Source organism: Rissa tridactyla, chromosome 4, assembly GCF_028500815.1.
Source record: "Rissa tridactyla isolate bRisTri1 chromosome 4, bRisTri1.patW.cur.20221130, whole genome shotgun sequence".
NCBI classification, from domain to species: Eukaryota; Metazoa; Chordata; class Aves; order Charadriiformes; family Laridae; genus Rissa; species Rissa tridactyla.
This window is the reverse complement of record NC_071469.1, coordinates 72,525,539-72,537,865: the sequence shown is the minus strand read 5'-3', so window position 1 is coordinate 72,537,865 and position 12,327 is coordinate 72,525,539. Positions and strand designations below refer to the sequence as shown.

At 46.1% G+C, this 12,327-nt stretch overlaps 1 protein-coding gene across 10 annotated transcripts in view; it reads right to left on the bottom strand.

Annotated features, from left to right (window-relative positions):
* The window catches only part of CTCF (CCCTC-binding factor), a 39,588-nt gene that overhangs the window by 9,559 nt on the left and 17,702 nt on the right, over window positions 1-12,327 (bottom strand). For 5 of the 10 annotated variants that reach the window (XM_054201178.1, XM_054201169.1, XM_054201168.1 and 2 more), the window contains 3 exons: window positions 3,423-4,215; window positions 2,574-2,744; window positions 1,033-1,166 (listed from right to left, as the gene is read on the bottom strand). In XM_054201178.1, coding sequence (XP_054057153.1) covers window positions 1,033-1,166; window positions 2,574-2,744; window positions 3,423-4,203 — 1,086 coding nt within the window. In that variant the 5' untranslated portion in view covers window positions 4,204-4,215. The remainder of the gene's footprint in view (window positions 1-1,032; window positions 1,167-2,573; window positions 2,745-3,422; window positions 4,216-12,327) is intronic. The other 5 variants (XM_054201175.1, XM_054201174.1, XM_054201170.1 and 2 more) reach the window with 1 other exon arrangement.

Genomic DNA, 12,327 nt, shown 5'->3' with positions numbered 1-12,327 from the left:
TATATTTTTCTCCATGGGGTGCTTTCTTGGGTCCTCTCCAGTTACTTTGAGAGGGGATAATATAAATTTGCTCAGAGCAGTGAAAAGAGTCTAGTCCTACAGCCACCAAGGCGACTTAATTCCTTTCCTCTCCTGCTTTTATCTAGAAGGCACAAACTCAGCTTAAAGGTCAGCACGAACACAAATGTTAAGGCATTTTCTGCTCAATCTGCTTAATCACCAACCTCTGTCTACAAAACACAGCACGAGCTCCACATAAGGACCAACGTGGTTATTCTTTCCTCATTTATACTATGAAAACCACTGCAACACAATTTATTCGGCACTCAAACCACAGGGCCTGGAATTACAGCACTGCAGCCACAGTGGGGGTAGGACAAAAAGCCCAAAGTCCCTAACTCAACCTCTCCTGCTGTAAACATCCCGTTTTCTTTACATTATGTTGCTCCGCATCTTGCTCAAATGTTCTATCACGATATAAAAGCTGTCCTGCAGCATAAGGAACAATACCGCACAGGGGAGTGCCTTCTAGGAAGCTTATCATCCAATATTAGCAAAGCTGCTTTTCACCAATATTGAGGCAAAGGCTCGTTAGTTTTGGCTACAGTCACCTTAACGGCACAAACAGATAAGGTGCAGAACGTCCTTTTCTAAAATGGGTTGGCACCTCCAGTCTGAAAGTACATCTCACTGTAGCAGGAACTGGCTGCCTCCTTCGACACAGCGCACGCTACAATTACTGCAATCATCTTTAAGGCCCAAATAATTTAAGAAACAATGACAACTATTGTCTCCAAAGAGGAAATGGATATCACGTAGGATTTCTGTGCATACTCTCAAACTGTTTTCTCATTAACCGTGGAAACTCCACCATTTTTTTTTGTTTCCTCGGGTTTAAAACCTTTTTTGCTCAGAGCCTTTTAAACAAACGGCCAAAGAGGAAATGCCGAAGAACAGAGTTTATAACAGATGGTGAACAAGCTTTGAAGCGTACAAGGAAGTATTCAGCACTGTAACAATTAACTAACATACCTCCACACTGGCATAATCACACATCGAGCATTTGAACGGTTTCTCATGGGTATGTTTGTAGCGGCGATGCCGAACCAACTCTCCACTGGTCACAAAGGCCATGTCGCAGTCTGGGCACTTGTGAGGGCGAGTACCTAATCGTTCGCAGCAAGACAGGAAGACGATGACATTCAGATTCGGTGACAAAAGAAAACACGGCACAGATTTGGGAGTGTTTTTTTGGTTTAAGTGAATTAGCAACATTGCTTCCACCTTCTGAAAGATTAGATTAGAGCAGCAAGTAATACACAGGAGTCACAACTTCTGTATAACTGACTGACAGATTGATGATCTTGGAGAATTAAAAGGAAACGAGACCCCCTTATTTTCGTATCACTTGGTTATTTACCAATTTCAAACCACCCAGTCAGACATAACGTAAATACACAGAGACTAACTGCACTTGTTTTTTTTTTTTTTTTTTTTTTTTTGGCAGAAAGGTCACAACAAGCTTAAGTTTAATTACAGTTCAATCAGCCGTAGTTTTATACCAGAAACTTTAGTAAGGAGCAATAGAAATGTGCTACAGTTCCAAGCTGTAGGTTTTATTGGTCCAGTTTATAATCTGTTCCTTGACGTTAGGTTTTTGTCGTGGTTTAACTCCAGCCAGCAATTAGGACCACACAGCCGCTCACTCACTTCCCCATCCCCTCAGTGGGGTTAGGGAGAAGAGAGAGAAAAGGAGGAGAAAGGGGAAAAAAAAACCTCATGGGTTGAGATAAAGACAGTGTAATAGAACAGTAATGGAAGAGGAAAATAACAGTAATAACGGTAAAAGAATATTCAAAATAAAGCGATACAGCACAAGTTGCTCTCACCACGCAAGGACTGGTTGCCCAGCCCAGCCCGAGTAGTGATAGCAGACTCACACCCCCCCCAGCCAACCCCCATTTCTATATTGAGGATGACGTCTATGGGATGGACGATCCCCTTTGGCAGCTCGTCCTGTCTGTGCTCCCTCTCAGCTTCTACGGGAAGCTGAAAAAGTCCTTGACTAATGTAAACATTACTTCGCAATAACTAATCCAGTATGTATTACCAGCATTCTTCTCCTACTAAATGCAAACCACAGCAGCTACTAGAAAGAACGTGAACTCTATCCCAGCTGAAACCAGGATAGGTTTTTTGTTATTTTCAATTCCCTTATGTTTAGCTCCAGCATCATTCTCACCTCACTCTTCCGCAAGCAGCAGTGGCAACACAAAGCTTAGAACATAAGGACTAATGCCCAAGACAAACGGAACATTTCTGCAACTTCAGGTAATTTCAGATCAAGCCCAGGATCAGTTTTATTATACCTGTGTACAGGACAAGCTCCACACCTGACCCGGCCAGGAAGAAAAGCACCGCATTCATATGAGAAACAAACAACAGCACCACATGGTTTATTCCTTTTTAGCTTGTTCCGTAAGAGGAATTAGATTCAAGATAGATCCATCCTGGTTTTATATCTGTTCTAACGGCACTTCCTACAAAAACAACGTAGGCAAAACCAAGAGTACCTGTGTGAGTGTTGAGGTGGTTCCTCAGCAACGTGACTGTCCGGAAAGCCCTGCCACAGAGATGGCACTTATGTGGTCTTTCATCAGTGTGGCTTTTCATGTGGCGGTCCAAGTTGGAACGACGCGGACAAGTGTAACTGCACAGTTCGCACTGGAATGTCTTCTTTACACCTAGCCATGAAGGAAAGCATCGTTACTCTTGACAGTACTGTGGACTACGGCATAACATAAGAGATAGGCAGGTAAAAGGAAAGATTCTTGGCTAACTACTACAAGGAACCATCATGTACCATTAAATCCAAGTGCTTAGCCTCAGGAACAGTCATTGCCTATGGCTGGCTTGGTTTCAGTTTTCGTTAGTATGCCAGCACTCTATGTTCCTTCTCCACCCTAAAAAGGGTTCCTCAATTTACAGTTTTAAAAAAAAAAAATCAAATATATCTTATATATATATATTGCTGTATTTTTGCACCATCCACCCTACCCAGCAATTGGTTAGGAAAAACCCCACCGAACTAATTATACGTTGGTACCTGATGTAAACCACGCGTACACAAACTCTTACATATGCATTACGGCAGAGAGAAGAATCTTTTCAGTTGTAGTTGTATGGGAATACTAATGCCACAGCATCAAGCTGGAGGAAAATAACTCCCTTACAGCCTAGATGGAGGAGAGGGGAGGTTTGCCCAAGAAACAACAGGGTTGAGTACTTTATATAAAAAAGTAAGTGACATTGGGCACATCAGCTTTACTCCCTCTTGGATCTACTCAGTCATTCCAATCATATTGCAAGGTCCAACCACACCAAATACATTTTCACAATCCACTTGCGGATGGGGAGCTTACCTTTCTTCTTAATTTTTGTTGGTTTAGGTGGCTTCATATTGCCCACCACCTTTTCTGCATTGACCTCAGACAACAAACCCTCCTGCTGCTCCTCTTCGAAGTCGTACACAGAGACATCCACATCTTTGCCTTCCTCAGTGTAGCGAAGCTTACTCTTTTTGTTTTTCTTTGTTTTTTTGGCTGGTGGCTGATAGTCTGGATCTTTTTGCCAATTGGGATCTTCCTGTGGCTGAAGTTCACCTTGTTCCAGTGTCTCCACCTCCCCGTTTGCACCCACTTTCACTACTTGAAAGCCTTCTGGTAAAGGGAGGGTGTGACAGATCATGGGCTCTCCCTCTTGCAGGCCTCCTTTGGAAACCTCATTTTCATAAGCTCCCTGAAGTTCTTCCACAGATGTGGTGGCAACAGGTACAGTCACTGGTACGGGTACTTGGACTAGTTGAAGCTCACCAAGGTTTATTGGCTGCTCTTCCATATTAACAACCTGAAGTGTTATGATCTGCGTGTCATCCACCGTGGCCTCCGTTTCTTGAGGCACTGCACCTTCCATTACTTCCGTTTTCATTTGAAGAAGAGTTGGATCCAGCTGCTCCATCATCACCATCTGCACACCACTGTTGACATCCTGCACTACTTCACCTCCGTCTGCTTGATTTGGTGCTATATGACAAGCATCGTCCTCCTGCCCACCTTCACGGCGTCTTTGATAGGTTTTTCTCTCTTTCCCCTTAATAAATGTTTCCGATTCCTCCACAATAGCTTCGACTGCCTCACCTTCCATTTCACCTTCCTGCTGGAAAAACACAGAGAATGAATGCTGCACACCATTCAATTCGTCGTAACAACAAACCCCACGGAGGGACAAGGGGCCTGACTGAAACCAACCAGCTCAACAGCCACGATCTAGTGCTATCGTATTCAGAAAACAGGATTTGAGAACTGCGGGTCTCCACCAGCCTATTGGCACCGTAAGCCCAGGCAATCACAGAACGCTGCCCAAAGTGAGACAACTGTACCGGTTTCTTGGAAAGGAAGGAAAGCAAGGAGGAGAGATTAAGTGATACGTGCATCCCCATTTCTCAAAGACTGCAAATCCCACAGGCAAGGCATACAGCAGTTATTATTCCTTGTTGAGCTTCTTTAGGTGCTTCACACAGTTTAGCAATATCAGAGGCAGCCTTTGGCTATAAATTTTAAAGGCCACAAAAATAACGTACTGTTAAAAAGTAAAAAGCCAACCTTAAAGAAAAGTATTACATCTGAGAACTGCAGAACTTTTTCCAGAAAGAAAAAGCACCAAAAACTGAGCACGAGAACTTAAGTCGCATTTGTTTCATGTCAAACAACTATTAGTTCCTGTATGTTTAAACTTCTATGAACGACGCAAATACAGAGGACGTAATCGAGTTAATCGAGTATATTTTTTTGTAAGCAGCCTGGAGTTCAGTTCTGGCTCCCATTTCTGGGCACCGCCTGGCCCCCGAGCAGAGCACAGCAGAGGATGATGCACGGTGCCCTCTTCGGGCCGAACGAGCCGCGGCAGGCAGACAGGGCTCGGGTAAAATCAGATTTCAATTTAAATGATGGGGACTCAGCTGGTGGACTCTAATTTCTCATGATTCCTGAGTTAAATCCATCCACGGTCATAAACAAACAATACTGAAGGTCAGCATTTAAGTGGGCCTTAACTGTAACTCTGAAGATAGCTGCATACAAGCCTAACAGTGAATTCTTCCTCCGTGTCAAACCATCCAGCGTTCTTCTCTGCGCTCAGGCTAAAATACAAAATTCCTGTATTCTCACGCTGCTGGAAGGTTGCTTCAAGAATAATAATGGTTAAAAGAAACAGCATTTTGCAGCTATTACTATCTTCACTTGGGGGAAAAGACAAAGTCATAGTAAAGGAATATTCTGTATGTCTACCTCCGTTTCAGGTAGTTTACTTTGGGAAAAGGAAAGCATATTCCACAATCACGTCCAATACATTCCCTGCATTAGGATACAACTTATTATAACCCTCACTTAAATGCTAAAAAGGTAACAAAGTCAATTTTACTGCTGAAACAAGTAACAGAAGTGTCAGTTTCCTTACAAAACTTGTGATGAAGTTGAGATTCCAGGTCCAAATTTTATAAGACTTCCACATTTTCCTATTAGATCAACTGGCCTCTCAGACCAGCTAACTGAATATGTTTAACCTGTCCTGTGACATCCACGCTTACATCCCACATCCTGCTACTTTCAAATAGCTACACTTAATCTTACATACTCATTTGTGAAACACACAGGCTTACGTGCATAACCATGAAACACAGCTGCCCATCTTCGGGCAGAATCGAAGCGGGAAGGGGATAAAACCAGGTCCACCAGTAACGAGCCCAGGGATAAAGGGCCAAGGACGGGGGTGAAATCAGTAGCCCAGCTCAAGTGCATCTACACGAATGCATGTAGCATGGGCAACAAACGGGATGAGCTGGAAGCCATCGTGCAGCGGGACAGCTATGATGCAGTCGCCATCACGGAAACGTGGTGGGATGACTGTCATGCTGCGATGAATGGTTATAAGCTCTTCAGAAGGGACAGGCAAGGAAGGAGAGGCGGGAGTGTGGCTGTGTACATTAGGGAATGTTTTCATTGTATAGAGCTAGATTCCAGTGATGATAAAGTTGAGTGTTTATGGGTAAGGATGAAGGGGAAGGCAAATAAGGGAGATCTTGTGTTGGGAGTATGCTATAGACCACCCGTCCAGGATGAGGAGACAGATGAAGTCTTCTATAAGTGGCTGGCTGAAGTCTCGCAATCGCCAGCCCTTGTTCCAGTTGGGGACTTCAACCTGCTGAGTATCTGCTGGAAATATAACACAGCAGAGAGCAGGCAGGCTAGGAGGTTCCTCAAGTGCATGGGAGATAACTTCCTGACACAACTGGTAGGTGAGCCTACCAGGGGAGGTCCCTCGCTAGACCTACTGTTCACAAACAGAGAAGGACTAGTGGGAGATGTGGTGGTTGGAGGTTGTCTTGGGTTTAGTGATCATGAAACGGTCAAGTTTTCAATACGTAGCGATGTAAGGAGAGGGGTTAGCAAAACCTCCACCCTGGACTTCCGGAGGGCGGACTTTAGCCAGTTCAGGACACTGCTTGAGAGAGTCCCTTGGGAGACAGTCCTGAAGGGCAAAGGGGTCCAGGAAGGCTGGACGCTCTTCAAGAAGGAAATCTTAAAGGCCCAGGAGCAGGCTGTCCCCAAGTGTCGCAAGATTAAAGGTGGGGAAAAATGGCCAGCCTGGATGAACAAGGAACTTCTGATGGGACTTAGGAATAAAAGGAGGGTTTAGACCTTTGGAAGAAGGGACAGGCAACTCAGGAGGAGTACAGAGATCTCGTTAGGTTATACAGAGAGAAAATTAGGAAGGCAAAAGCCCAGCTGGAGCTCAACCTGGCCACTAACGTAGAGGACAACAAAAAAAGTTTTTATAAATACATCAACAAGAGAGTCAGGGAGAATCTCCATCCCTTACTGGATGCGGGGGGGAAAGTTGCAACCAAGGACGAGGAAAAGGCCGAGATACTTAATGCCTACTTTGCCTCCATCTTCAATAGTCAGAGCAGCTATCCCCAGGGGGTTCAGCCTCTGGAGACGGAAGATAAGGATGGAGAGCAGAACAACCCACCCATAATCCAGGAGGAAGTAGTCGATGATCTGCTTCTGCACCTAGACGCACATAAGTCTATGGGGCCGGATGGGATTCACCCAAGAGTACCAGGGAGCTGGCGGGAGAGCTCACCAAGCCTCTCTCCATCATTTATCAACAATCCTGGTCAACAGGGGAGGTACCAGATGATTGGAAGGTGGCTAATGTGATGCCCATCCACAAGAAGGGTCAGAAGGAGGATCCGGGGAACTACAGGCCTGTCAGCCTGACCTCGGTACCAGGAAAGATCATGGAGAGGATCATCTTGAGTGAGCTCTCACGGCAAGTGCAGGGCAGCCAAGGGATCAGGGCCAGCCAGCATGGGTTTAGGAAAGGGAGGTCCTGCTTAACCAACCTGATCTCTTTCTATGACCATGTGACCCGCCTTCTGGATACAGGGAAGGCTGTGGACATTGCCTATCTGGACTTTGGCAAGGCCTTTGACACCATCCCCCACAGCATTCTCCTGGAGAAGCTGGTGAATCATGGCATGGACAAGTGTACTCTTCGCTGGGTTAAAAACTGGCTGGATGGCCACGCCCAGAGAGTTGTGATTAATGGGGCAAAATCTTCTTGGTGTCCTGTCACCAGTGGTGTCCCTCAGGGCTCAGTTCTGGGGCCAGTTTTGTTTAACATCTTTATCAATGATCTGGATGAGGGGATTGAGTGCACCCTCAGTAAGTTTGCAGATGACACCAAACTAGGTGGGAGAGTTGATCTGCTTGAGGGTAGGAAGGCTCTACAGAGGGACCTGCACAGGCTGGATCGATGGGCCAAGGCCAGCTGTATGAGGTTTAAAAAGGCCAAGTGCCAGGTCCTGCATTTCGGTCACAACAACCCCAAGCAACACTACAGGCTTGGGGAAGAGTGGCTGGAAAGCTGCCCAGCAGAAAAGGACCTGGGGGTGCTGGTGGACAGCCAGCTTAACATGAACCAGCAGTGTGCCCAGGTGGCCAAGAAGGCCAACAGCATTCTGGCTTGTATCAGGAATAGCATGGCCAGCAGGAATACGGAATTGATCATGCCTCTGTACTCGGCACTGGTGAGGCCTCACCTCGAGTGCTGTGTTCAGTTCTGGGCCCCTCTGTACATGAGGGACATTGAAGTGCTGGAGCGTGTCCAGAGGAGAGCTACCAGGCTGGTGAGGGGTCTGGAGACCAGGTCATATGAGGAGAGGCTGAGGGAGCTGGGCATGTTTAGCTTGGAGAAGAGGAGGCTGAGGGGAGACCTCATTGCTCTCTACAACTACCTGAAAGGAGGTTGTAGAGAGGTGGGTGTTGGCCTCTTCTCCCAGGTGAATAATGACAGGACCAGAGGAAATGGTCTGAAGTTGCGGCAGGGGAGGTTTAGATTAGATATTAGGAAGAACTACTTTACTGAAAGAGTGGTCAGGCACTGGAACAGGCTGCCCAGGGAGGTGGTTGAGTCACCATCCCTAGAGGTATTTAAGAAACATGTAGATTTGGCATTTCAGGGCATGCTCTAGTGACAGAGATCGTAGGGGTTTTTTGTGTGTGTATGGTTGGACTCTGTGATCTCAAAGGTTCTTTCCAACCATGAAGATTCTATGATTCATTAGCTCTAAGGATTACTAGAGATGCAATTGTTATTTTTAGAGAATCCTTGCTTTTACTCTGCTGCCTTTATGTATATGCTCCACTTCTGCTCTGGCAGGACAGCACAGCTCGTGTTGTTCTTCAGCCTGCTCAGACTAAGGACATCTATTAACGTACTCTTGATATTCGGGCTGTCGCAGGCAGCAGCAGTCTGCAGGGGGCACCAGATACCCAGGAATGCCGACATATGGCTTCGTGTGCTCACCCTGCAGGGATCCGGCCTCTCCTTTCCTTCACCACCCATCAGCTTTTCAAGTCCGAGCAAATCCATATGGACAAACAGCTGAAGTACACAGGATGATGTAAGTACTTAACACTAGCCAGCAGGCGAGCAGAACAGTGCGCTGGTCTTTGGCCTATAGCAACTGCAAATAAATCGGAGCAAACTGTTTTTCAATTATCTCAAGTACTTGCAGAGAGAGAGAGAGAGGGGAGAAGCCTTTTCAGGTGACCGAAAGTCTTCGAAAAAGAAAAGGAAGGACAGAACTAAACAAAACTATAGAAATGTGGTAAATCGCTACAGGGGGTAATAACGAAAGAATTAAGATGGAGGGGGAAAATGGCAAAAGCCCATCTGCAGAGCTAATGCAATTCCATTTCGTTGCCTTGCAGAGTGAAGGTAAGCAACCTCGCCACAAGCACAGGCAGCTCTGAGCAAAGGGGGGGCCCTCATAAAGACCTTCACCATAATTGCCGATATCAAAGTCAGTAACAAGCCTGCTAAGTCACCTGAAAGCAAGCCAACAGGCCAAGATTTGCCAGTGTCCTGTAGGATCCTGCAGAAGCAGGTCCTCCGGTGGAGTGGTAGGAAGGCATCATCTCAGACTCACACACCAGAAAATCCTGTGTCCACCAAGGAAGAGGTCACTCGCTCATACACATAGACACTTTGGGATATGGCTCATGTTGTCAGGAAAAGTTTGCCAGCCAAGGAACACAGGCTTACACTGAGACCAAAGGGAGGAGGGCCACGGAGATGCTGGGAGGGCTGGAGCCCCTCTGCTGGGAGGACAGGCTGAGAGAGCTGGGGGGGTTCAGCCTGGAGAAGAGAAGGCTCTGGGGAGACCTTCCAGCCCCTGCCAGGCCCTAAAGGGGCTCCAGGAAAGCTGGGGAGGGACTCTGGAGCAGGGAGGGGAGCCACGGGACGAGGGGGAAGGGGTTTAAACTGGACGAGGGGAGATTTAGCTGAGATCTCAGGAAGAAATTTTTCACTCTGAGGGTGGTGAGCCCCTGGCCCAGGTTGCCCAGAGAAGCTGTGGCTGCCCCATCCCTGCAGGGGTTCAAGGCCAGGCTGGATGGGGCTTCGAGCAACCTGGGCTGGTGGGAGGTGTCCCTGCCCAGGGCAGGGGGTGGCACTGGGTGGGCTTTAAGGTCCCTTCCAACCCAAACCATTCTATGATTCTACGAAGACTTTGTTCAAAGGATGCTCACAACGAGGGGTGTACATAAGTAGGACTCTTACAACCATTCAGTAAAGAAACTAAGACACCCCCTATTTCTTCCAGCTCCCTCTCTAAAACAAGAGACCCTTCTCTCTAACCCCGGAGCTACCTGTCGCTTCTGGCAGCCCCTCCTGCAGAAGGCAGACCCGGCGGAGCGCGGCTGTCCTCCAGCGGCGAGCAGCTCGCACTGCAGGGCCCGGCTCCTGCCACCTCCTCCTCCACTCGCCCAGCTTGCCTCCCACCTCCCCGGCCCCAAAATCCACCCGGATCAGCACTTCCTCCTGCCTACACCACGCTGCGCGCAACCGTCCGCTCCTTTCAGTAAATTAAACTGAAAACGACTGCTCTTGCCAGCGAGGGAAGTGTTACAGTTTTATAAAAAAATACTATAAACTACTCCAGGTTGTATTAACCACATACCATAAAAATTACAGAAATATACCGGAGTCTTGATTGATGTCCTAGCCAGTTCAAAAACCTTATCATGCTGCCAAGATTTCTTTCCCAAGAAAGTGTGGGGTTTCAAATTAAAATGGGAACACAGGATGGCCTTAAGAGAGGGACGGGGACTCGGGAAAACGTCGGGGCTCTCTCCTGTCAAACCATCTCTCTGGAGAAGACTCTCCACCTCCACCGTGGCGAGCTTTGCGCTGCCTCTCCATTTCATTTCTCGATCACTCTGTCTTAAAGCATTTGCTAGCCTTTCTCCTTTCTCTATTATTTTTTTTCCAACTTAATCCTCCTGCTTTACAAAGCGGGCTTTAGATTAAAGTTTTGTATTTATTGGAGGAGTCACCAGAAGATACTGTCAATTCACTGGATGCGATCCTGCAGCTTGCTGAGGATTTTCCATTTCCACTAATTTTAACAAAAGCAGATCTTCAAGTTTTTACAGATTTACAGTCCTAAAAATTATCCAGCCAAGTTCTGAGAAAAAGTTTCCGATATTTCAGAGAACACGTGTCTTTTGCTACAACTAAGACCATTATAGCAGAATGCTAGGAATAAAAACTGAACATATTTTCTCTTACCATTCTCCCAACCTTTTATTTGTGGCTTTTTTTTTCAGCTCTCTTCCTACCAGTTACTGTACCTTATACCAATAGCTTAGTTTCACAATGACTGAATCTAAACAGGAAAACGAAGCAGCAGGTTAACAGAAGAGGATTTAATAAATCAAGACTAAAAAAAAAAAAAACCAAAAGAACTTCCAGAAGGAGAGTGACCAAGGAAAGACCAAAACACATCCAAAATAATAGCTCAAGCCAGTCTTTACACACATGCTCGCTCAACAGGCTCTGCCGACTCAAACGAGACACACTGCGTCACCAAACAGCTCAACCCAATTAGCCAGGTAAAAAAGTTGTGACATCCAAACAACAGCCCTAAGCTTTCTCAAATAATTCACAGGCAGCTCGTCTGAAAAACTGAAACCGACAGAAATAAGACGGGGTATGTACTTGATATAGCTGACATCTGTATTCCAAAAGAAATCGAAAGGTTGATTAAGACTAAAGTAATTTAAAGCCAAGAAGCTCTACTGACTGCAGCACAGGAGAAAGTCTCAGCCAAACTGTGACACAACATTTTGCCACTCTCAGTCCCTTCCAAAAGCCTCCCACTTCACCAGCAAAGCATTTGTCGTGAAGGTATAAACTCTTCACCTTCAGGAACATGATTTAAGAACACTTCCAGTACAGCACGGCTGACAAAACCCCTCAGGTCAACACAAAATGACTGAGACAGAGCATTCAATTAATGGAATCCTACAAAATTTTAATTGTAGAAGCATCAAAGACAACTTGCTGTAAATGTCAATGCAGATAGTACAAACCCAGAGACAGATGTTAATATATTAAGATGGCCGGTGCCATTGCATTTTTCGCTGGGTTATTTATAATAAAGCTACTGCCTGGAAGAGGCATTTGCCTGCCTCATAGCCAGTGTTAATCAAACCAACCCTGAACTGCATCAAGCTTCATGGACCAAACAACAGCAAAATATTTATTTTTTTGCCAAACAAGGCACAGCATCATTAAAAACTGTGGGACACTCAAAGAAACTGAAAACTAGATTTAGTGCTGCAATATACAGTTCACTCGGGGTGGGGGAGAAGTAGTTAAAAAAATCAATAGAAACAATGAAGACAAATGCTAACT